The 25,862-nt window shown below is 35.2% G+C and overlaps 2 protein-coding genes across 2 annotated transcripts; one reads left to right on the top strand and one right to left on the bottom strand.

The window, feature by feature from the left end:
• Positions 1 to 815: 815 nt before the first annotated feature.
• Positions 816 to 1,718, bottom strand: LOC146938703 (uncharacterized). Its single transcript, XM_085752603.1, has one exon. The coding sequence runs from the start codon at positions 1,563 to 1,565 to the stop codon at positions 933 to 935; it is 633 nt and encodes a 210-aa protein (XP_085608729.1). The 5' UTR covers positions 1,566 to 1,718; the 3' UTR covers positions 816 to 932.
• Positions 1,719 to 12,812: 11,094 nt separating this feature from the next.
• On the top strand, positions 12,813 to 17,194 carry LOC146938702 (uncharacterized). The gene is made up of 2 exons (XM_085752602.1): positions 12,813 to 15,310; positions 16,850 to 17,194. The coding sequence occupies exon 1, from the start codon at positions 13,013 to 13,015 to the stop codon at positions 15,137 to 15,139; it is 2,127 nt and encodes a 708-aa protein (XP_085608728.1). The 5' UTR covers positions 12,813 to 13,012; the 3' UTR covers positions 15,140 to 15,310; positions 16,850 to 17,194.
• The last annotated feature ends 8,668 nt before the right edge of the window (positions 17,195 to 25,862 follow it).

Below are 25,862 nucleotides of genomic sequence, written 5' to 3'. Positions count from 1 at the left end.
CATCAAACGTTGAAGGGTATTAATGGTCGGAAGCATTATGGATATCGAGGAATCTTAAGATTTTGATTATTGGGGCACACGACAAGTGGTGTCCTTGATGGAGGTGTGATAGATGTTGGATTTGGGCCCTCTCGTGATTGGGTATTTGCTCGATAGAGTTTTTAAGCCAACGATGTGTCTCAGTCTCATATGTTTCGAGTATGTATCAATGTTATTTTTTTTAGAATTAACGTGTAGATAGACATTTGTCCGCTCTTTTTTGTTTTTTTTTATTGGACTAACACGTGTATTTTGAGTTATTTTTAACTATTTCACTGATTATTATTTGTAAAAACACAATTACATATACTTTCATGTTTTGTATTCATATGTACGGTGATTAGTTTTTTTCAAATAAATATTGATAAAAGCTTGACACAAAATATTGATGAAAGTCGTATTTTTTTTTTTAAAGAACGATGAAAGTAATTATTTTTACTTAATTATTGGACATCGAATATCATAATAGTTTTATTCACATTATTAACTTCAAACTACGCGTAAAAGAGTGGGGATGAGGCAAAATAGTGGATTGGATGTCGGTCTAAAACTACTTTACACCAACATTGCATATCTTTTAAAGAAAAATATTAATCCTCCTTTTTTTTTTATTTGATTGACAGTATATATACATTGTTAACTCTTTTTTGTTTATTTGTAAAAAAAAAAAAAAAAAACTCTTCTTTGTTTAAAAAAAGAAAAAAATTGTCAAGGCCAAACGAATTAAAACTTAACAATAATTAAGTAAAAATAACGACTGGGTATTCTAATTCTAACTAAAAAGTTAAAATAATTAACAATAAATTATTTATCCATCAATGAGGAAATAAAACAAATAATAATAATTTAAAAAATGCCGACACAAAAAGAAAATTACAAAAATTGCAAATGCCTCAGAAAGACAACGCTATCCAAAGAGCCACACCGCTCAAAACAATCGGAGCCCCGAAACTTGACCTTGAACCCGAATCATCTGCAGCAGCAGGACCCTGTGAATTCTCCGGCGAAGAACTCGCCGGCGAAGTTCCAGGGGATTTACTTGACGGAAGTGTCGCCGCTGGTGAATCCGCCGGAGTAGCCGAACTTGAAGGAATGCCGGAAGCCTCTGGTGGAGAAGAAACCGATGGAGCCTCGACCGGACTACTCACCGGAGACACCGCTGAAGTTGGTGGTGAAGTCGCCGGAGATGAAACCGGTGGTGTGGAAGACACATTGTTGGAAGGACTGATTGCTGGTGAAACCGAAGACGGTGGCTGAACAGCCGGAGACTTCGCCGGTGGGGCTGTTGCCGGCGGTGGGGTAGACGCAGACCCAGATGGAGAAATTGCCGGAGTTTGTGAAGGCGGAGATAAAGTTGGAGACTTTGCAGGGGATGCCGGAGAATTTGTCGGAGAAACTGAAACCGAAGACGGTGGTTTCGCCGGCGAAGGCGTAACCGATGACTTAGGGGAAGAAGCCGGAGCATTCTGTGCAAACAAAACTGTAAAGAACATTGAAAGTACAAAGAGTGAGTACAACTTATTCATTTTTGATGTTTTTGAGGATTTGGAAGGTACGAGGAAGAATGAAACAATGGGTTAGTAATAGTGAGTGTGTCGGAAAATTGTAGTAATAACAACGTTGGATTGGAAAGAATTTCTAAGTGGTCGTGTTGGTGTTGTGGAAAAATAAATGTGTCTGTTGAGAAATGTTGGTGTTGGGAATTTATAGAATACTAGGAAGTTTTGGAGCGTTTGAGAAACTGAAATGTGACCGTTGCGATGGTTCACATGGTATAGCCAGTAAAAGAGCCGTTAATTGATGTCATTGGACCGATCTGACATGTTTTGTTTGGATTCTCTATATGGTGATTAAATAAATGAAACTACCAAGTTTGGATTAGGTTTATGTTATTTAATTCAATATTTTATTGTCATGTTTCTTTGATCTTTTGGGTTGGGAGGGGTTGTGACTCTTGTGAGTGGGGAGATGTGATATTGTGATGGGGATTTAAATGAAGTGTTGAAAAGATTAATCATCTTGCTAAAACAATCTCAATGATTTAGGAATAAGTGGAACGTTTAGGTTTGAAATTTAATTAATGCTTATGCAATGATTTTATTATCAACCAAACTAAGTTAACAGAGATGAAGCAATAAACCATTTATTCCTTGTAACTTGTTAGAGTTAATCCAGTTTAGTACTATCTAATTCATTTAATTGTGTAACAAAAAAAAGTAATTAATTTGATTAATTTTTTAATTAATTAAATCATAAATAATCAATAATTCCTCTTTGATATTTATTTAATTAAATCATATTGAACAATAAGAATTGTTCTAGATTGGTTAGAAGGTCAATCCCATAGTGACACGTGGACTAAACGTCCACCACGCTAAGGTGTGATGCCTGAAGGAGCACACCAATATCAGTGCATCGTATCACATTTGAATCCGCCTCCACGCAACAATAATCATAATGTGTCCTTTAACCGCTCCCTAATCACACACCGCATATCCATAACACAGTTATTCGCACACGCGCCTATATAAGGGTGACTTAGCTTCACCCTCAAGGTATAATTCACTTTTCTCGCACTTTTTACAACTCTTTCTCAGTTCCATTACTGACTTGAGCATTGGAGTGCTAACGTGTTTGCATACACCTTTTGTCCCACTGCGAAGACTCTTCGCCACTGTACCGGAGCATTTTTCGCCACCGTTGTCTCTCATCCATCCTCACCAGACAGATCAACAATCAAATATTACCCCTCTAAGTGGAGTCAATTACATGAGTCAAAGGATCAGGCCCGACCTTGGCGGAGTGAAAGGTGCTCAACCGGGTTGGGCCTCCAAATGCTATGGGCCTTAAAAAAATTAAGTGTATTACCTATCCCCACTTAATTAATATATATATATATATATATATATATATATATATATATATATATATATATATGTTACTTCTTTTTCTTTCTTCAGTAATGTTTAAGTTTTTTTTAGACCATAGTTTTCCTTTCTGTACATAAATTTGATGTTATCAAACCACCCCCAATTTGTATAATCAGTTAATTAGTCAATTTGAAAAGCTATTTCATCGAAAGAATCACAACAATCATTTTTTTCTTGTATAAATCATTCGTTTTCCCCTTTCCCACAACGGAGTGAAAAATCCAACCGACGCCGTTATGTAAATTTCACATCTCTTTCACTTAATTCTTTTTTATTTCGTTTCATGTTTAAAACTTCTTCTTATTCTGATTTTTTTTTTAATGAAGCTTAGTTACACACAAAAAATACGTTTTTATTTTACTAGGGACCTATTTTAAAAAGAGAGTCGAGCCTCCTATTTCATAGGAACGGCCCTGCAAAAGATGTCATAGTATTCTATCAAAAATCATGTATTTCTCTAATTCATTAATCTATATATCATTTTGGATAGTTTCTCTTATAGTTTTTCTAGGTTTTTTCCCATACTTCTAGTGATTTGACTCTCCTCTATTTATAGGACGATCGAAATTGCACTTTAGTGTGGTCATTGTGGATAAATAGGAACAAAGTGATATTTGGAGGGGGTACAGCAAAAATTAGTGAAGTTGTCTCAAAAACTAAGTTGACTCGACGTAGATTTTCAGATTGGTTGTCTTGTATGAATTCTCCTTAAAATCCACTTGTATAAGTCTCTTTTTTGTACCTTTAGTGGGTTTGGAGTTCCCCTAGAACTCAACAACAACAACCAAGTCTTATCCTACTAACTACTTAGTGGAGTCAACTGAGTTCCTTGTTGAGAAACTAAGAACATGATAGAAAGTGATAGAAAACAAGAGAAAAAGAGAGAAAATATTGAAACTGGAAGTAGTATCTTCATTGATTATGAAAGAAGAGTTGTTACAAGCACTTATAGTAGTTCTATGGTAGTGTACTCTAAGCTACTGTATGTTACATCATATACGATAGTAACCAACTTCATAACAGACTAGGAAGTTAGTTATAACTGTTTTATTCACTAGAAACTACTTGGAACTTGTGATAGCCTGCGCTGCAAGTAAATGAGATGTATTGTGTTTTTCCTCTTTATCTAGTAGCAATCTTGATTCGAAGTCTTTTGTGTTGTGCTTCAATCTCCTCCCACGAGCTGGAGCATGATAGATGTTAATCATGCCAAGCTTGGAAACAAATGAACTGAACTTTGGAGGTGGTAAAGGCTTAGTCAAAAAATCTGCTAGTTGTTCTTCGGTGGAAATAGGAAGCAACTTTAAATACCTTTTTGCACCTTTTCCCTAACCAAATGGCAATCTATCTCCAAGTGTTTTGTCCTTTAATGAAACACAGGGTTAGAGGCAATGTGTATAACACTTTGACTGTCACAATACAAAACCGGGTGCCTTGTTACATGTGATGTGCAAATCATTCAAGAGATACATAAGCCATTGAAGTATTTGAGAAGACAACAAATTTTGTCTGATTTCACGAAATATTTGTAATTTCCAGAAATTATTCATACATTAGTGTACAGATGGTAAATTTTTTGCAATCTGAAATCTATGTACCCTCAACTGTCCACCAACAAACAAACTAAAGTCATGAATTCAGGGAATTGGGAAGATAACAAATGGTATTGGCAAATGAATTGGATCAGAAATTTGATGGCTGATGAAATTGTATTAGCAGCCGAACTGTTGCAGAATTTATCTGGTTTTGCACCAGATCGCACTTTTCAATAGCTGCGTCATCCGCGGGTGGGTTTCTCGGTAAGGTAATATTATAATGAGCTGGTTTTGCTGCAGAATGTTGCAAAACCTGAAGCGAATTTTCTGAGGGAAATTAAGAAAAACTGGGCGGTTCCGTTGTGTACAAGGTAGGATTGTATGGATCGAAGATTGTTGCAAGTTCGGCTTTCCACAAGAAAGGATTTGTGGAAAAGAGGTGTTATCAAAGGTGCGCAACAATAGTGTTAAGTTCTTTGTTGTGCCAAAATTGAAACACATAATCACTTGTTTTTTTTACTTGTGATAAAGTTAAGGGAATTTAGAATGCGACTTTTACTATGCTCAATTGGTTTCCTTCAAATTGGGTGAGTGAATAAGTAGAAAATTTCTTATGTTTTTCTCTCCCATTTCGAGGTAAATATGCCAATAGAGTGTCTCATTTAATTTCGCTTGCAACATGTTGCAGTATTTCGTTGGAATGAAACAGTATTCTCTTTAATGGGAATGTAGCGAATGTGAATGAGGTGAATGACAACATCAAAAGAATATCGTGATCATGGTTCATATATAAGGAGGGCAAGAATATTTTTTATTTTCATACTGATACAATTGACCCTTGCAGTGTCTTCAAAATGTATGACTCTATTTCATGTGGCTTGTCTGCATAATTATAGCAGTTGTAGGCTTGCTGAGTTTCTGTTTCAGCCATAGGGGGTTTTGTACTCAGAATTTCATGTCCTTAGCATTGCAAGTTTATTGTTGGATCAGTTCATAGATGATGCTAAAAATTTTAGCTATTTGATTCTCGTATTTGTTTTAGCTATTGTTGGATCAGTTCATATATTTGTTGGTATCATCATCTATGAACTGTAATATATATGTAATATATTTGAATACTCGTGTTTTAAATGCAGCTTCTTGTTTCTTGTCCTGCAGAGTTCCGGATTTTCCTTTCAAGTTCCACGGAACACCGTTAGGCGCAAATCCGAGGCAGAGTAAAACGTGGCAAACGGTCTTGGATTTATTTGAGAAAAGGCTAGCAAGGTGGAAGGGAAAGTATTTATCTATGCGAGGGAGAATGGTGCTAATAAACTCAGTTTTGACAAGCCTGCCTCTGTACTTTTTTTTTTCTTTTTACAAAGCTCTAAAGAAGTTTATTCAGGCTATAGTTAAAGTCCAAAGGGAATTCCTTTGGGGAGGGGCGGGCGAGTGTAAGAATTTGGCTTGGATTAGTTGGAAAAATGTCTGCAAACCCAAGAATGAAGGGGGACTCGGAGTAAGAAACATGGAGTTATTTATTGTCTTTTATTGCAAAATGGAGATGGCAATGTTTATCGAACTCTGAAGCATGTGGAAGCCACGGGAGCTTAGTTTTGGAGGTTCCCTTTAAATGTGATCTGAAGTTGATTGATTTTGCACACCAGGCCTGTGCTAACTGGTTCTTCAATTCTTTGGTTCATAGGATTGGTAACAGAGAGACTACGCTGTTTTGGAGATGGGCTGGAAATTCTATTTTGTAGGATAGGTTTTCTAGATTTTACTCTGTTGCCGAGAACAAGCACACAACTATGCTTAAAACTAGATAGCGTGTCGGCGACAGATGGATTTGACGCTGGAGCAGGAGGCAGCTGTGGTTAGAACGGGAGAAGGATTAACTGCTAGAATAAGAAGCTGTCAATACAGGGAGTTTTGTGCAGGCAGTGGCGGCGGACAAATGGGCTTGGTGACATGATTCTATTGCAGTTTTCTCTGTAAATTCAGTGTATAAGCTGCTGCAAAATTCTGTTACACAGGATTCGGTCTCTGATGAGATGGTTAACGCTTTTAAACAGTGATGGAGATGATCAGTTCCGCCAATTTTGGCTGGTGTGTGCCTCACGACAGAACTACGATGAAGGATGCGTTAAAAGTGAGGGGTATTCTACTTGACAATGCAGGATCCATATGCATGTTTTTCTTAGAGGCAAAAGAATATTGTAATCACTTTCATTTCAATTAACAAGATATATGCTTTTTTGGACTTCACCAATAAAATACACATGTTCCTTCAAAAAACAAAATACACAAGTGAAATCGGAGTCATTAAATTTGGTGCCTACGTATGCGTTGGCCCGATCCAAATCGTTGGTGACGTTACATTTGCAAATGGGGCTATAGCTCGAGGGCCAAAAGTGCTATTTTCAAAGTTTAGGGACCAAAATCGCAAGTTTATGAAAATTGAGGGGTCAAAAGTACAATTTATCCAAGAAATAAACTGACATTTCAAAAGTGCACATAAAAATCAAAGGATGTTGTCTATTGTATTTGACATCAAAAAAATTTATCCCAAATACCATTTATCTTAAATTTTACATAAATTGATTATGAATTTTGTAATATATTCAAGAACTTGAAACATTCACTTACAATATACATTATAATTAAGATCCACAAGTTATGAACCCTAGTCACCAAGAATTGCAAAAATTAATTCTACAGACTGGAGTTCTATTTGAGAAGTAATAACTAAATAACAACTAATGCTACATAATTGCTAGCATCCACTCAATGCCATTCAAACTAGAGCTGCTTACAAGTATCAAGGAGTTATCTCTAATGTTGTGATCATGATTATTTGGAATCATAGAGCGAGCTATCTCTAAATATGCTTACAAGTATCAAGGCTACAAGAATAGCACGATCAATGAAGCTGCATCAGCTATATATGGCTTTTGAACTTAAGATTAAGGGTCCTTTTCTTGAGTTGAAAGCAGACATGATGAATACCACTTTTTGATCAAAGAGAGAAACATTGATATGAGAGAGTGAAATGGATATATGACTCAAAGGACACTGCCACTCAATGGATATAAAGAGGTAACAGCTTCAGCACCAAGTTCGTGACATTTAATACAGAACTAAGGGTAGAACTAGCAATAAAAATATTGCAACTCGGGATTGCGCAAATTACACACACGACTTAGGACTTCATCATCAGTGGATACAGTTGAAATTAGCAAAGGGCTCGTAAGGGTTTCGTCTCCATGTGTCTTCATGGGATTCACTTTCTAGACGGTCCAAAACACTTTCTTTCCTCAAACATTAATGAGATTCTAAACCTTTTTTTTTTAAATTATTGATAGGGAAATAATGAAATTCAACACAGGTGTTTATACCACCACCAAAAAAAAATGTCCTCGTGAGCTTAGCTCAGTTGGAAAGGACAATACATAAAATTGTTAGTATTTTGTTCTTTCTAGATGCTTACAACATGGCCGTCTTTGAGTCTCAACTCTCATATTAAAAATAGACCTTCTAATAAAATAAAAACGTAATTTTTTTTTTAAAGGGCAATCTTCTATTCAAATCTTCATGGATTAAAAAATTTCCCTCATCATCAAAATGTTGATTAGAATACGTGCCTTCTATTTTATGCCAGGGAGGTATCAAATGTTACAAGAAAGGCTCAAGTTTTATTTTTACGGTATTATGGTGAAAACCACTTGCTCAAACTACTTGAGCTTTCTTTTGCAAAATGTATACTGAGTCATTATAAACATTTTTTTTCACTTGCTCGGTTACTTAAACTCAAGATACTACGAACAAAATATATGATAATTTATTTATTCACTTTGCAAAGAAACAATTGAAGCACAATCAGAAATGCTGCTAACGTGTTCTGCGTTCATTTCTCTGCTTATTCCTCTCATTTGCTGGCCTTTGGGTTTGCGGATTACTTAACTTAGGTTTCTTTTAATTTGGACCACCAAGAGTTTGGGTTCAACTTGGACCAGTTGAATAGAGACCATCGATATAGTAATATTTTAAACAAACGGTTGAGATTGAAATTTTGGAACTTGATGTCCAAGTTGTGGTTAAGTGAGGGCTTATGTAAGCCTGATTGCATTGGATTATTTTTGTCACTTAAGTGAGGGCTTATGTAAGCCTGATTGCAAAATGGAACGGGACTTAGTATAATTTTTTTTTGACAAGATAATTATGTCTGGGTCAATATTGATTTTTGGAAAGGATAGTTGCAAAACACAATTGTATACATAATATCAATATGCACAGCGGATTTCATTTTAAACCGACAAAAAAAATTTAGATTTTTGAAGTTTTTTTTTTAAACAAAAAATCCAGGGATCTTTTTTTAAAAAAAATGGAATCTGTTTATTTACTATCCACCAAAATCACTTTGTAAAAAAAATAATTTTTAACATGTTCATGTGTTATATCATTTTTGAAAAACAAAGAGATTTTGGAAAGAAAAAAAAAAGCAAATCCTAATTTCTTTTCATTTTAGGATCAAAACTGATTTTCTTAAAAATCTTTAACAAACATTTAAAAATGAAAAAAAAATATTTATTTTTATTAAAAAGATAGATTTGTTTCTGAAAAAATATAAAACAAACACACTCTTTAAGCGCACACAAAAAAATACGTAAACTATGGTATTATAAAGAAAAATTAAAATCAAACATAAAGTCTGCATTATTAATACAATTTTTTTTTTACGGAATATAAAAGGTTTATTTTTTTTTTTTGAAGGAATAAAAGGTTTATTTGTTAAAAGAGTTTTAGGACAACTTAGAAAATTGATTTAAGGCTTACGTTTATTTAAGAATAATTTGACGGGATATAAATTAATTTAAAATAAAATATATTCTTTTGTTGTAATATTTAAGTTAACAGTGGAATTTTATATTGAAGTTATTTTTTAAACAATATAATAATAATAATAATAATAATAATAATAATAATAATAATAATAATAATAATAATAATAATAATAATAATGTTGAGGGTGTTTGTTACAGTGTGTTTGGCTTCTAATGTGCAAGGTATATGTGACCTGATCAAAACCTACACTAGTGGGTCATTTAAGTGGTTCAAGTTGGACCAAAACTCTTTGTTATGATCCTCATAATCTTAGAAGGTCATTGTGTATGTTTGGCTATCACAAAGCTGTAAGCTACGCCAAATTCTCAGTACTCTAAAACACTTGTTTCAGCATCAACCGATAATTAATTAAAAATCTAAAATATCAATAAAGCCTCACTTATTACTTAACCATGTCAGGTCATGTTAATGAGAATGTTTGGTGCCAATTTTCATAGTAATATTTGGAAATTGTGTTTGTAGTGCATCTCAATTTTTAAAATTTATTTACAAAAAAAAATAAATATTCACCTATTTAGATCTTAGGCGGAACATCAATGCATTAGCATGTGATTTTTTATTTTTGGCTTAAGTGCAATTTTGCCCCCCCTATTTTGACTGAATCGGAATTTTACCCCCCCTATTTTAAAACTAGGAATTTTACCCCCCCAATTTAATGTTTTTCGGAATTTTACCCCCCCTATTTTAAAACTCAGAATTTTACCCCCCCAATTTAATGTTTTTCGGAATTTTACCCCCTCCACCACATTATCTTATTATCCACCTAATTAATTATTTAAATTAAATAATTTTTAATTACAAAAAATAAATAACTTTTTAAAAAAATGGAAAAAAACTTTAAAAAAAACCTTAAAATGCAGAAAAAAATTAGAAAATAAAGATAAAATGTAGGAATTACAAAAAATAAATAATTTTTTATAAAAATCGATTTTTTTTAAAAAAATACCTTAAAATGCAGAAAAAAATACTAGAAAATAAAGATAAAATGTAGGAAATAAACCAGAATAAACAAAAAAAATTCCATTAAAAATACATGGAAAAACAGTATAAACGGAAAAAAATCCCATTAAAAATACATGAAAAAAAACATAATGCACCTGTAAATATTTGGATGATCATTAGCCAAATATACGAGTGCAATAATACACCTAATAATTGATCATCCAAATATTAGTCATGTATTTTTAATGGAATTTTCCATGTATTTTTTTTGGATTTTTTCGTTTATTCTGGTTTATTTTCTACATTTTATCTTGATTTTTTAGTATTTTTTCTGCATTTTAAGGTATTTTTTAAAGTTTTTTCGATTTTTTAAAAAATTTATTTATTTTTTGTAATTCCTACATTTTATCTTTATTTTCTAGTATTTTTTAGAATTTTTTTCTGCATTTTAAGGTATTTTTTAAAGTGTTTTTCGATTTTTTTAAAAAGTTGTTTATTTTTTGTAATTAAAAATTATTTAATTTAAATAATTAATTAGGTGGATAATAAGATAATGTGGTAGAGGGGGTAAAATTCCGAAAAACATTAAATTGGAGGGGTAAAATTCTGAGTTTTAAAATAGGGGGGGGGGGGTAAAATTCCGAAAAACATTAAATTGGGGGGGTAAAATTCCGAGTTTTAAAATATGGGGGGTAAAATTCCGATTCAGTCAAAATAGGGGGGGCAAAATTGCACTTAAGCCTTTATTTTTTTTAACCAAAGAGTGAGCCTAGCAAGAAGCCAAGGCACACCCAAATATACAAACAAAGAAAAAGATGGAACAACCAAAAAAAGGAGGAGGACCAAACCAAAACCTCCTCAATGTGATTAATTTTGTGAGACTTAACAATGAAAACAAGTTTACATTGTCTAGATTTCCTCTGTCTAATTTGCGTTCTGACTTCTGAAAGCAACATGTTTCCTTCTTTTTCTTTGAGTGAGAGGTGGCTATTGGGCAATAATTTTTTTTTTCGAGGCCCATCACTTTTGGAGGCCTAAATTGGTTGATCTGTTTGCACCCCAAGGACGGGCCTGATCATCATATAACGTGTATACTTAAAGTTCATCATAGGTCCATTAGGGATGAAACAATCGTAATCATAGTTGTACTTCATTGTCTTCTTCCTGCAACAAATCACTGCAATAGGAAAAAAAACATCCAAAATGAAAAAATAAATAGAAAAAGGGCAAAGAAACAAAAATGAATGTTCTGGTTGTTTTTTTGAAAGAGAATGTTCTGGTTGTTGTTGCTCGCTTCTAGAGAGAGTTTACATTGCAGAGAGCGCAACAGAGATGGCAAGAGAGTGATTGCTTATAATGGTATGTGCTAAATTATCTTAATGACACATATTAAGAAAATCGAAATTATAAATTTTGCGTTAAAAAAATAAATATTTTGACTTTTAAAAAGTTGAATGCACGACTTTTAAGACCAGTACCATATACTCCATCCGTTTCAAAATGAGTGTCGCTTTACATTTCCAATACAACTTTAATTTTTTTCTTCCAACTTTACCCTCTCCAACTTTTCTCTCACACAATTTTCAATGCAACTTTAATTTTGTCTTTTTCTTATAAAGTAAGGGCAGTTTAGTAAAAGCGTTATATCCAATGATTATTTCATTCTATTTCTTAATCTGTGTGCCAAAGCCTAAAGCGACACTCATTTTGAAACGGAGGGAGTATTAGACTCGTTAACAAATGTTTTTAAAACACGTGTTAGCATTTACCTGACTCACATCCTCAAATTATACGTACATAGATACTCCTCTGTTCCATTTTAAATGACCTAATTTAAAAATGTGCACTATTTACATAACATACTTGGCCATATTTTTTTACTAATATACAAAAACAAATTGTATCATATAAGATGTTGATTGATTTTTCTCGATAAATATTTTTAAAATATCATAATTTCTTATAATAGATTATTACATTTAAGATCAAAATTGTGCATTGACATACGTGACATAATCAAATGTGTCGCATAATATGAAATAGAGTACTTTATTTTTCAAAATGTTTAATTTTTATGCATTATCAAATAAACTATTTTACAATGTGAAAACAACAAAACCAATCATGTCCTTCAAAAAAAGAAAAAAAACCAATCATGTATGTAACTTTAACAAAGTTTATAATGAAAATTAAACATTTTAATGAGTTGGTTAAATACTTTTTACAATAATTAAATTCTTTTGTTTTATAATCAAAAATAATTAAATTCTTTTCCAAATACAATGATTCAAGAATTATAACTTAATTTAAACGGATTAACTCAATTTAGATATTTTCATTAGAAGATTGAAACTTTAACCAAAAAAATCCATTGTTCTAGAACAATTTTTAACCCTACCAAGTTTAAAAAACACAAAAAAACAACATAGTAACTTTCACTACGAGCAACCTAAAAAAACCAAAGAAGATTAGATGAGTGAACAACTTCTCACACGTTAGGGTTTGCCTTCTCTCTGACTCTTCTTCTATTCTCTTTTACAACACGCTTCTCTCTCTTTTTCTTCTTCTTTCTTAGATCTCTCTCGAACCCTTTCAACGACGCCGTTTTGATCTTTAATTTCATCTTTTTCTCCAAACCCTAAAATCAAAAATCGTTTTTTTTAGGGGAAAAAAACCCTAATAATGGATGAAGCTGGTGAAAGTGGAGATCCTATGGATCAGTTCCACCGTAACGAAGCTATATCTGCTGTAGCTGATGATGGTTTTCTAGCTGAAGAAGATGATGATTATGAAGACCTTTACAACGATGTTAATGTTGGTGAGGGTTTTCTTCAATCGTTGAGGAAGAATGATGATTCCGGTGGTAGAATTGATGGGGTTGATGAGAAGAAGGTTCAATCGGGTTCGGGTGTTCAGGATCCGGTGGTTGGTGTTGTTGGTGAGGGAGTGAAGAGTGTTGGTGTTGATGAATCTAGGGTTTCTGGGTTTCAGAATCAAGGGTTTAGAGGAGGGAATTCTGGTGTTGGATCGGGTACCGGTGGTGGTGGAATTAGGGTTGAATTAGGTCAAGCATCTGGGAAATTGAGTGAAATTGAGGAACAGAGAGGTGGGAATGATGGTGTTGGAGTTCAGGGGATTGTGCAGCAACAACAGCAACAGCAGCAGCAGCAGCAGCAACAGCAACAACATGGTGGTGTTGTTGGAAACGATGGGTTGGTGAGACAAGTTCCAAGTGGTGTTGTTGGTGGTGGAGGGGTTAATCTTAATAGGGTTGGAGGAAATGGACCTGGAAATAATGTTATTGCTATTGGTGGTGGAGGAGGTGAAGGGGGAGGTGTTGGTGGTGGTGGAGGAGGTGGTGGAGGAAGTACTTTGTTATTTGTGGGTGATTTGCATTGGTGGACTACTGATGCTGAGCTGGAAGCTGAGTTATGCAAGTATGGACAAGTGAAGGAGGTGAGGTTTTATGATGAGAAAGCTAGTGGGAAATCCAAAGGGTATTGTCAGGTTGAGTTTTATGAGGCATATGCTGCAACTGCCTGTAAGGAAGGGATGAATGGTCATTCGTTTAATGGGAGGCCGTGTGTTGTTGCTTTTGCGTCGCCTTTTACTGTTAAGAAAATGGGCGAGGCTCAGAATAATAGGAATCAACAGGTGAACCAAACTGCCGGTGGTGGGGTTAACCCGGGAAGAAGGGGGCCTGCTGATGTGGGAGCTAAGCCTGGTGGTAGTAATATTGCAACTGGCGGTAATTATCAAGGTGGAGATGGGAATAATAATAACAACAATAATAATAACAATAGAGGTTATGGAAGAGGTAATTGGGGTAGAGGGAACAATCCTGGTATGGGTGGTAGACCTGTCAATCCGATGAGAAATAGGGGTGGTGGGATAGGTGGTAGAGGTATAATTGGTAATGGTGGAAATGGATTTGGACAGGGTATTGGTGCTGCCCCGCCGATGATGCATCCTCAGCAAATTATGAATCAGGGTTTTGATCCTGCATTTGGTGGTCCCATGGGTAGAATGGCAGGCTTTGGAGGCTATCCTGGTGGTCCGGCACCTCCGTTCTCGGGGATGATGCCTCAATTTCCTGGTGTTGGAGGTGTTGGTTTGCCTGGAGTAGCACCTCATGTTAATCCTGCCTTTTTTGGAAGAGGGATGCCTGTGAATGGAATGGGGATGATGCCCCAATCGGGTATGGATGGTCCTAATATGGGAATGTGGCCGGATCCAAATATGGGCGGATGGGGTGGTGAGGAACCTGGTGGTGGCAGGGCTGGAGAGTCAAGTTATGGGGAGGAAGCAGCATCAGACCATCAGTATGGTGAGGTGAATCCTGATAGAGCTGGGTGGCAGAATAATATGAGGGAAAAAGATAGAGGATCCGAAAGGGACTGGTCCGGTTCTTCTGAGCGAAGGTACAGGGATGATAGAGATCAAGGGTATGAGAGAGATGCACCTAGAGAAAAAGATGCCGGACATGATCCTGAATGGCCAGAAAGAAAGCACCGTGATGATAGAGAGGTGGTTCGCGAACGATCACGTGACCGTGGTCGGGAAAAGTCTCGAGATCGTGAGCGCGAAAGGGGGGATCGAGATCGTGAGCGGGACAGATACAGGGAAGATAGGGACAGATATGCTGATCATCATAGGTACAGAGACCGTGAACCAGAGCATGATGAGGAGTGGGAGCGGGGGCGATCGTCTAGAACTCACAGTAAATCAAGATTATCACAGGATGAGGAACACCATTCTAGGTCAAAAGATGCTGATTATGGAAAGAGGAGGCGGCTGACCTCTGAGTAATACTTTCCCTTGAGGAAGGGAAAAATAGTTGCTGAAAAATCAGGATTTGTCATGGTTGTTTGGGTTTTCTGGTGGTGCTCCTCCGACCTAGAAGTTGTTGAGCAGCTGCTATTTCATTCACTTGTTCCAGTTGCATCTTGTCAGGAGTGTTTTTGCTCTCCTATGGAAATGGTTAGTTTCAAGACTCCATTCTCTGCATGCTTATATTTGGTATTTGTCTTACTATTTATGCAATGTGATACCTGTCTGCTATACTTATTATGATTTAAATACTGTAGACTGCAATTTAAAAGCTTGTCAATATCTTATTCTAGGGCAAATTTGAAACAAGTTATTTGCAAGTATAACTGCATTGTGGTTTTTTATTTGTCCATGTTTGCTTTTCTTTAATTTAGAATATCCTCCTTGCTTATTCAACCGCTAAAATATGATTTTTTTTTTTGTTCATTTTCATATTGTGTATATGTATGTTATCAAGTTTTGCTTTCACTCTTTGTGGTAATATTTTGCATGTGATTCCAGTATGTGATACTGGTGTAATTTTGTTGTTATTTTCCTTTGCTATGATACCATGGTTGACTTGAGTGCATGTTTGAATTTTTCTTGATCTGTTGAAGAACAAGCATCTCTTTGTTAAGACCAGGTGATTGCAAGACTATTGATGTTCAGTAAAATAGAAATACATACTTCCTACTTTTTTTTGAACAAGCTGATTGCCCTCAACTACAAAGTAACATGCATTTATCGCAAATTTTATTGTGTTAATTAAGCAAACTAAAGGGATCTATAATCTTGGGGCATTTGTGTGCATGCTCATTCTAGTTATGTAGTTTATACATGTCAATGCTGGCACATTGTTGCTAAACAGTGGCGTAGTGGAATCATGTGGTGGGTTTAGTGCTATCCGCCATAGGCAATTTGTGAAGCACCACTAGTCATGGCAGGGCCACAGGTCATAATCCCACATTCATATTGCGGAATTTTGGCCATTCGCCTTTTAACCACATTCTGCTGGTAACAGTTTTAGCTAGAAATCCGATGTTAGATAAGTCCTATTTACGGTAAAATTATATTACGTGGTAAAAGAAGCAGTTGTTGAATATGTGATCACATCAAGTCCATGCTAAAATATGTTGGATAGAGGATCATACTGAAGTCCTGTGTTCTGTGTTTATATCTAGATGTTTTTATTTGTAATTCCTTGTATTAATGGCTCCCTTGGAAAATACCTAAGCTGTTAAGGTATCTTTTTTTTTGGTAGTGGCCGGGGTTTGAACCCCGGACCTACCAACTGAGCTAAGCTCACAAGGACAAGGTATCTTTAAAACATGGATATGAGAGAGTTGAAAGTTATGTCTTAATACTTTCAAGTTGTTCATACACATCCAAAATAAATCAAGGTACTGGAGAATGAAATGCTTGGTTAGGGCCATTCCCAGATTTTGTTTTTTTTAAGATTTCTAAGCAAACATGAAATCATATGTTTTTCTGGGGATCTAAAACAACTGAGTTATTGTTGTCCATAGGTGTAGTTTGCTTGTGGTGTTTATGTATTTTGGTTTTTTCCTCACAATACAAATTGTCTAATGTGCTGTTTAACTGAGATGTGATAGTTTCCCCCCTCTTTTATATGTATCAAACCTGCTATTGCTTCTTTTTAATGCCATCTAAACTGCACCTATCATTGCTATGGACTTGTATGTTATGTAGGGACAATTGTTTGAGAAACGATACTGTTCATCTAAACCACTGGGTTGCTTTGAGGATCAAGTGCCATCAATATTGAAGAGCCAAGTCATGACAATCCTTTTTCTTACATTGAGAGTTGGAACTTTTGCTATGAAGATATTCACTTATGATTTGAATTTATGTTTTTATTAGCTCTTGATTAAACCAATGTTGTTGATGTAATGGGCTTAACTTGTCGAAGTCTGAAATGTTGCAGACTATTTAGAACTTAATTGTTTGAATGATGTACTAGGATTTAGTTGAGGATGTTGATTATGTGCCGTTTTTTTATTGGCTCTTGTTGTATCATATTTTTCCCACCATCCATTTTTTGTTTTGTCCCTAACAGTTAGTTAGTATACCGGTTGAGCATGCCAATTTTGTGTATTATGATGTAGAGAGCTAACCATTCAATTACTGTAAAGCTGGAGAATTGTATATATCACTTTCTCTTGTATATAAATGATATGTACTTCTCTGAATACAAATTTACAATCCAATCCATCTCCAGTTTAGTTGTATCTATCTATACTTCTCTTGTTTACAACTAGTTAAATGTAATCCAATTGTTGAGAATTGGATTTTGAGAGTCGTGTCACTTTCTTGTCATAAAATGCATAGTTTTTTTTTTGGATAGAGTATAATGTTATTCGCTCTTCACATAATTAAAGCTTAGAATTTAGGATATAATTCATTTACTTCTAATGTAGGGATTGGCTGCATGTTTGGATTGGTGGTATGTTTGGCAGAATTATGGTATGTCACTATGGTATTAATAAAAGTTATACCTGTCTTCAACAAAATTATAGTACAAAATTATGGTGTCACCGTGATTTGCCAAATTCGCCGAGCTAGATATGCACCGAGTTTGGTTTATGTAGTCTATTGAAATATGTCTTGTTAGGGTTTCTGTGGTGTCTGGATATTTTTTCTTTCTTGGAGTCTTTTGAGAAATTGTTTTAGTGAATCAATTACATCTATTTAGTATATTTCTTTATTTCACTAGGCTAACCTTCCCTTCCAAAATGTCGGTAGGATTTGCTCTGCTAATTGTTGTTCCTTCGTATATTTCTTTATTTCACTAGGCTAACCTTCCCTTCCAAAATGTCGGTAGGATTTGCTCTGCTAATTGTTGTTCCTTCTATGCTATAGTTTCGTATGAAATGCATGCTACTAACATAACATAATGGTAGTGTACTTTGAGTGGATGTTATTGTGTGTTTTACTGGTAAATTTTTCTTTATTTAGGTCGTGCTGCTCAACCGGTTGTTTTATAAGAATTAATATTTTCAAATCCTAAAGTATATGGTATGGTGGCTATTTATTTGCAATTAATTAAACAGCAAAATTTCCTAATTCAATAAAGTTCTAATTCAGTCACCCTACTTCAAAAATACGGTGTGCTCGATATGAATTTTCAAGTGGTTGTAGCTCCATCTATGCAATTTCAACTTAAAATTAATTTTCCTTAACTTAAAATTGATTTGTTGCTACTCCCTCCATCCCATTTTATAAATAAACCTAACTTGACGGCCTCGTATGAAAGGAGTTTATGAAAAATTGTATTACTATCTCGTAAAAGGAGACGGTTTATTTTTCATACGATCTACTCTACTGAGTAAACACTTTCGGGGGTAAATAATGTCATTTTGATGGTTGCCTCTAAGGGTCGATAGAACTAAGCCTCCCGCTTAGAATAACTCTAAAAATAGGTGTATAACTTTACTTTCTTGCGTTACTTTTGAACGAGAATATAATTTTCTAGACTAAGGTAAATGATTGCACTATGATTGAGGTGGGAATGATTTTTCTATTTTTATAATCAAAATAAGTATTAATATTGAGTAGAAGGGGTTTTCAAACTCATATTACAAATCACGACACACTAATAGCTTGTTTGGATGTGCGATGAAAGCAGCTTTCTCGCATCCCAAGACAAAAATTGCCGTGATTTGAAAAAGCTACTATATGTAGCTTCAGTGCAAACACGGTTCCTACCGTGATTTTGGCTTGATGTGGAAATGGTACCGCACAACCAAACATAGGCTAAAGCAAAGAGAGATAAGCAACAATGCAACATGACTCTGTTACACCAACATGACAACTTGGTTTACCAATAACCCATGACACCATTTTGAGAGAAGGTTATGCATGGTCACAAGGTCTGGGCACAACCTTCAAGCGCTCACATGGGGATGGGGGATAATGTATATTTTAAAATAAATTATGATAATTTTATGTATGTACATTCAAATGTTTTTTTTTTTTTTTTTGGGTTTCCTCCCATTTTGGTATGTGCAACTTGAGCAACACAGGGGAATAATGTATATTTTTAAATAATTATTGATATATAATTTTATGTATGTACGCTCAAATGTTTTTTTTTTTTGGTTGGTGACCAATTGAGTATTTCTCCGATTTTGATATGTTCAACTAAAGCAACACAATCTCCAACATCTTCTTGAAAATATTTAGCTTATTCCTCAGCAAACACAACACAACTGCAGTCAAAATTTAAACACTCGAATGCAAAAAATGAAAAGCATTGTTGTGATTCACTCATAAACACCCAATCAACTAAAAAAAATTGGACCAAACACTACAAGAAAAGAAGAAATATTACTCGTTTCTGGCTGATCAGAACAAAACGCACAAGGTATATCGTGAAAGGATGGAAAAACATCTCTAGTTGGAAGCCTTCCTTGACACAATGTCCACATCATTCCTTGTAAATTTGAAATCTAAAATGGAAATTTTATTTTAGAAATCGTGTATTCAACACATTGAAACTTTAAAAATTGTGTATTCAACATATGAAAACTTTTAAAAACAATTTTTTCTATATCAATCTTATTTATTATTTTTTTTATCAAATTTATGATTTTGGTACACCATTAATTTGATTATATTTAAGTAGTCGGTCTATGTTAATAACAAACCAAAGTTTTTGTTAAAAAAAGAAAAAAAAACAGGGTTTATACTAATCACATTGCTTTCAACGGACTAATTTCAAAGCCATGACTTACTTGTTGTTGATAATTATACTTATTACTTTTCATGCAGGTGAGGTAGAACTACCGCAAGAAACCAAAATTGGTCGTAAATGTTTGGAATTTATCAGGGAAGGAGAGATCTTTGAGGTAATTATGAACACATCACAATATTAATATTCTTTTTTAGTGAGAAATTGAGGATATTATTGGGAGTTTAAAGTGTGTCTGAATGATAAAAGCATATAATTAGCCACATGCTTGTGTGTGTGGTGGAGTGGAGGGGGGTAGGGGTTGGTGGGTGCGTGCGTGCATGCATGCGTGGTGAGAGGATTTAGTTTACTTTAGTTTAGTTTGTAGGGTTATGTGTCATATATTTTAATTTTAGAATACTTGATATTCATTATATAAGAATCTTGTTTACACGGTTCTTTATTGCGTGAAGTTGAGTTTCTGAAGTTAAAACACACTGTTAACAAATATATTATTATTAACTGTTTTTTTTTACTAATTTAACTACTTTTTTACATGAGTTAGAAATAATGGATGGTGTAATTTAACCACTATTTGAGACCAACTACTTGAAATATGAGGTATCAAAATTCGTCCTTGTGGCATCTAATTGATGTTCAACATTGTCACCAAGACTGCATGTTTTGGAGAGTCTTTTAGCAAATTTTGAGTCCATACTTGGATCCCTTTCCACTAGTCTTTGCTTGAAAAAAAAAAAACACACTTTGCCACTTATTAGAGAAAGAGGAAAATAATACAAAGAGCAATTCTGGCTTACTAGAGTCTGAAGTTACATAGCTTTTGGCTTACCAGAGTCTAAAGTTACATAGCTTTTGGCTTACCAGAGTCTGAAGTTACATAGCTTATGGCTTACCATAGTCTGAAGTTACATAGCTTCTGTCTTACCAGAGTCTGAAGTTACATAGCTTCTGATTTACTTGTATTCCAAGCTAACTAGTTTTACAATTGAGTTTGTACTTGGATTAGCTTGTTCATAGGATGATTGTACTTTACTTTCTTCCTATAAATACCTCTTGTAAACTCTTACACATTTATAAGAAATGAGATCTTATTCAGTTTTTGCATTTCATAACATGGTATCAAGAGCTTTTTTTCTTCCTTCCATGGCGGAAGTTAGTTACAGAAGTTAGTTACGATCCATTTGTTCATCTTCTTCGTTGTTCTTCGTTGATTTTTGCAGAAACCTTCACGGTTTTCTCATCTGTTCTTGATTCTATCGTTGATTTTGCACTTCGTTGCAAATTTTTTTCTCACTCTGTTCTTCGCCTTTTGATACAAATTTCATCATGCCTCGCAATAATCAAGTTGATATTGAATCGGTGTTCTACGTTCATCCAAGCGAATGACCAAATTCAGTGATTATTGCTCCTCCTTTGGATGGATCCAATTATCTCGCATGGAGTCGTTCCATGATTCGAGCTTTTGGCGCGAAAAATAAATTGAAATTCATTGATGGATCTATGGAGATTCCAGATGAAGATGATCTGAATCGCGCTGCTTGGGAACGGTGTAATCATCTCATTAAATCTTGGATAATCAATTCTGTTACTCCTCAAATTGCTCAAACCCTAGTTTTCCATGAAAACGCCATTGATGCATGGTTGGATCTCAAAGAACGCTTCTCTAAAGTTGACCGCATTCGTATTGCTACTCTTCGTTCTAAGATCAACAATCTGAAGCAAGGTTCGAAATCAGTGTTAGATTACTTCACTGAGATGAAAATTCTTTGGGAAGAGTTGAACTCACATCGTCCAATGCCACATTGCACTTGTCCTCATCCATGTCGTTGTGCTGCCATGCGTGAAGCTCGCAATTTTAGGCTTGAAGACCAAGTTATTCAGTTTTTGACTGGTTTAAATGATCAATTCAATGTGATTAAGACTCAAGTGCTTATGCTTGATCCATTCCCCTCTATCAACAAAGTATATTTATTGGTTATACAAGAGGAAAGCAACAATAGTTCATTACATTCCTCCATTGATGAACCTTTTTCTGTCATCAATGTTGCTGACTCACGCAAGCCTCAAGGTAGAGGGATAGGGTATTTCTCTGGACCAAAGCCACCTAGACATTGTTCATTTTGTGGCAAAAACAATCATACCATTGAATATTGTTATCAGAAGCATGGATTTCCAAATCCAACTTCTCAAAAGCCTAACTCTTCTGTAAATGCCTCAAGTAGTTTTGATGATAATGAGGCTCAATCAGGAAGTTGTAATGATGCATCTTCATCTTCCACTACCAGTATTTCTCAGGAGAAATATGATCAGTTGCTTAGCTTGTTACAATAAGTGAATTTGCTTCCTGCACCAGCAGTTTCCACTCCTTCTTCCAGTGCTAATCATATTCACACTCCTTCCAATTCAAATTCTATTTCCAAACTTGAGTCAGGTATATCTGCTTCCATTTTTTCTTGTTCTATATCATCTAAATTTGATATTTGGTTATTATACTCTGGAGCTAATGAACATATAGTTTCCTCTTCACATTGGTTCACTTCATTCCACAAAATTGCACCAAAACCTGTTAATTTGCCTAATGGTTCTTCTGTTTTAGTTGAATATGCTGGTACTATACACTTTACACCTCACCTTTATCTTGATAATGTTTTATTCTCACCTTCCTTCAGTTTCAATCTTATTTCCATATCCAAGCTTTGTTCATCCCTTAATTGTTGTGCCATTTTTCATGATAATAAGTGTTTGTTACAGGATCTTCATTCCCAGAATATGATTGGTTTGGGTGAACCATTTGCTGGTCTCTATAGATTAGTTTTAGATTCCAATGCTTTTCCTTTACATAATAGTTTTTCAGTTAATCATGTTTCTACAAATAAAACCTTTACCATTCCTACTTCTGCCTTATGGCATTTCAGATTGGGGCATGTTTCCCATAAAAGATTGTCTCATATGGTTTCTCTTTATCCTTCATTAACCTTTGATCACAAAGCCACTTGTGATATATGCCATTTTGCTAAACAAAAACATTTACCATTTTCCAATAGTTTGTCTGTTGCTTCCAGTAAATTTGAATTGTTGTACTTTGATATTTGGGGCCCTTTGTCCATTCCCTCTGTTCATAATCACAGATATTTTCTCACTATTCTTGATGACTACAGTAGATTTGTCTGGATTGTTTTGTTGAAAAGCAAGTCTGAAGTTTCCCAACATGTCAAAAACTTCATTACTCTCATAGAAAACCAGTATCATATTACCCCTAAAACCATTAGAAGTGACAATGGCCCTGAGTTTCTTTTAAATTCCTTTTATGCTTCTAAAGGTATCTTTCATCACAAATCATGTGTTGAGACCCCCCAACAAAATGGTAGGGTTGAAAGAAAGCACCAACACATACTTAATGTAGGAAGAGCCCTTCTTTATCAGTCAAAGTTACCTGCTTCCTATTGGTCATATGCTCTCTTGCATGCCACCTTTATCATCAACAGAGTCACTTCCCCAACTCTTAACAATCATTCTCCTTATCAATTACTTCATAATAAAGTTCCTGATATTGATTCTTTCAACGTTTTTGGCTCACTATGTTACTCCACTTCACTTCACTCTCATAGAACCAAACTAGATGCCAGAGCCAGAAAATCTGTGTTTTTAGGTTATTCTGTTGGTTTCAAAGGCTTTGTTCTCTTAGACATTCACACTAGAGAAATACATATCTCTAGACATGTCAGTTTCCATGAGCACATCCTACCTTACCCTCCTTCTTCATCATCTGTCACCACTGATTGGGACTATTTCCCATCTGATGCTTCCACTACTAGTAACCCTTCTATATCACCTCCACCCACCTTAATTGATATTGATCCTTCTCCTCATGATGATGCTCCTTCCGCACCATCTCTTTCTCCACCACCAGATCTGAGAAGATCCTCCAGAACTGTTAACCCTCCATCTCATTTACAAGACTATGTATGTAGTCTTACTCATGCTCCTGCTTCATCTAATAATGATGTCTCTTATCCAATTCAACATTACATGTCCTTTTCCAATTTGTCACCTTCTCATTGTGCTTATTCTTTGTCTTTTGACTCCCACACTGAACCTACCACATATGCTGAGGCAAGCAAATTCAGTTGTTGGAATCAAGCTATGCAAACTGAGATTAGTGCTCGTGAAAATACTGGGACATGGAAACTGGTTGATTTACCACCAAATGTGAAGCCTATTGGTTGTAAATGGATCTATAAGATCAAATATCATGCAGATGGCTCTATAGAAAGATACAAAGCACGTTTGGTTGCTAAAGGTTATAATCAGATAGAAGGTTTGGATTACTTTGATACATATTCTCCTGTTGCCAAACTAACAACTGTCAGAACTATAATTGCTTTGGCATCAATCAATCATTGGCACATTCACCAGTTAGATGTCAATGATGCTTTTCTGCATGGAGACTTGCTGGAAGATGTTTATATGCTTGTTCCTCAAGGTATCACTCCTTCCAAACCTAATCAAGTGTGTAAATTGGTTAAATCACTCTATGGATTGAAACAGGCCAGTCGAAAATGGTATGAGAAACTTACATCTATTCTTCTTCATCATAATTATACTCAATCCACTTCTGACCATTCATTGTTCACCAAAAAGACCAATGTTTCATTCACAGTGTTGCTTGTTTATGTGGATGATGTGATTGTTGCTGGTGATTCTATTTCTGAGATTCAATCCATCAAGGCTATTCTGCAGGCATCCTTCAAAATCAAAGATCTTGGGCAATTGAAGTACTTTCTTGGCTTAGAAGTTGCTCATTCCTCTGCAGGTATCTCTCTTTGTTAGAGAAAATATTGCATTGATTTGTTAACTGACACTGGCCATCTTGCTTGCAAACCTGTTTCTACTCCCTCTGACCCTTCTTGCAAGCTTCATAATGATTCTAGTGCTCCCTATAGTGATGTACCATCATATAGGAGATTGATTGGCAGACTCATTTATCTTACTAATACCAGACCAGATATCACATTTGCTACCCAACAGTTGAGGCAGTTTCTCACAGCTCCAACTGAACAACATTTCAGTGCAGCCACTAGAATCTTAAGATATCTCAAGAAATGTCCTGGACAAGGTTTATTGTTTCCCAGAGATTCAGCTCTCTGTTTATCTGGATATTCAGATGCTGACTGGGCCGGATGTTTAGATTCCAGGAGATCCATTTCAGGCCAGTGCTTCTTTCTTGGCAAATCTTTGATTTCTTGGAGAACAAAAAAGCAATTGACTGTCTCAAGATCTTCTTCAGAAGCTGAGTATCGTGCTTTAGGTGCAGCAACTTGTGAGCTGCAATGGATTCTCTATTTGCTCAAGGATCTGCATGATACACTTGCCAAAGTCCCTGTGCTGTTTTGTGACAACCAGAGTGCACTCCACATTGCAGCTAACCCAGTATTTCATGAACGAACCAAACATCTTGAGATTGACTGTCACTTGGTTAGAGAAAAATTACAAGCAGGCATACTGAAGCTTCTCTCTGTTTCTTCTTCTGATCAGCTGGCAGACTTCTTCACTAAGCCTTTACTTCCTCAACCTTTCACCACTCTTCTATCCAAGCTGGGAATGTTGGATATTTACCATTCTCCAGCTTGCGGGGGGCTATTAGAGAAAGAGGAAAATAATACAAAGAGCAATTCTGGCTTACTAGAGTCTGAAGTTACATAGCTTCTGGCTTACCAGAGTCTGAAGTTACATAGCTTCTGTCTTACCAGAGTCTGAAGTTACATAGCTTCTGATTTACTTGTATTCCAAGCTAACTAGTTTTACAATTGAGTTTGTACTTGGATTAGCTTGTTCATAGGATGATTGTACTTTACTTTCTTCCTATAAATACCTCTTGTAAACTCTTACACATTTATGAGAAATGAGATCTTATTCAGTTTTTGCATTTCATAACACCACTCCTAGTGTGTGAGCTCCTACACAATCAAAATCTCTATTGATGATACTTCTCCTATTTCAATTTTTGTCTTT

This window comes from Medicago sativa, chromosome 3 (genome assembly GCF_051527215.1).
Source record: "Medicago sativa cultivar Bolivia chromosome 3, Bolivia_mono, whole genome shotgun sequence".
NCBI lineage: Eukaryota > Viridiplantae > Streptophyta > Magnoliopsida > Fabales > Fabaceae > Medicago > Medicago sativa.
Note: the sequence above shows the minus strand (reverse complement) of the source record. Positions and strands in the feature narration are given on the sequence as shown.

Bases quoted from the DNA above. Each gene is read 5' to 3' on its own strand.
- LOC146938703 (XM_085752603.1), bottom strand. From the start codon at position 1,565: ATGAATAAGTTGTACTCACTCTTTGTACTTTCAATGTTCTTTACAGTT.
- LOC146938702 (XM_085752602.1), top strand. From the start codon at position 13,013: ATGGATGAAGCTGGTGAAAGTGGAGATCCTATGGATCAGTTCCACCGT.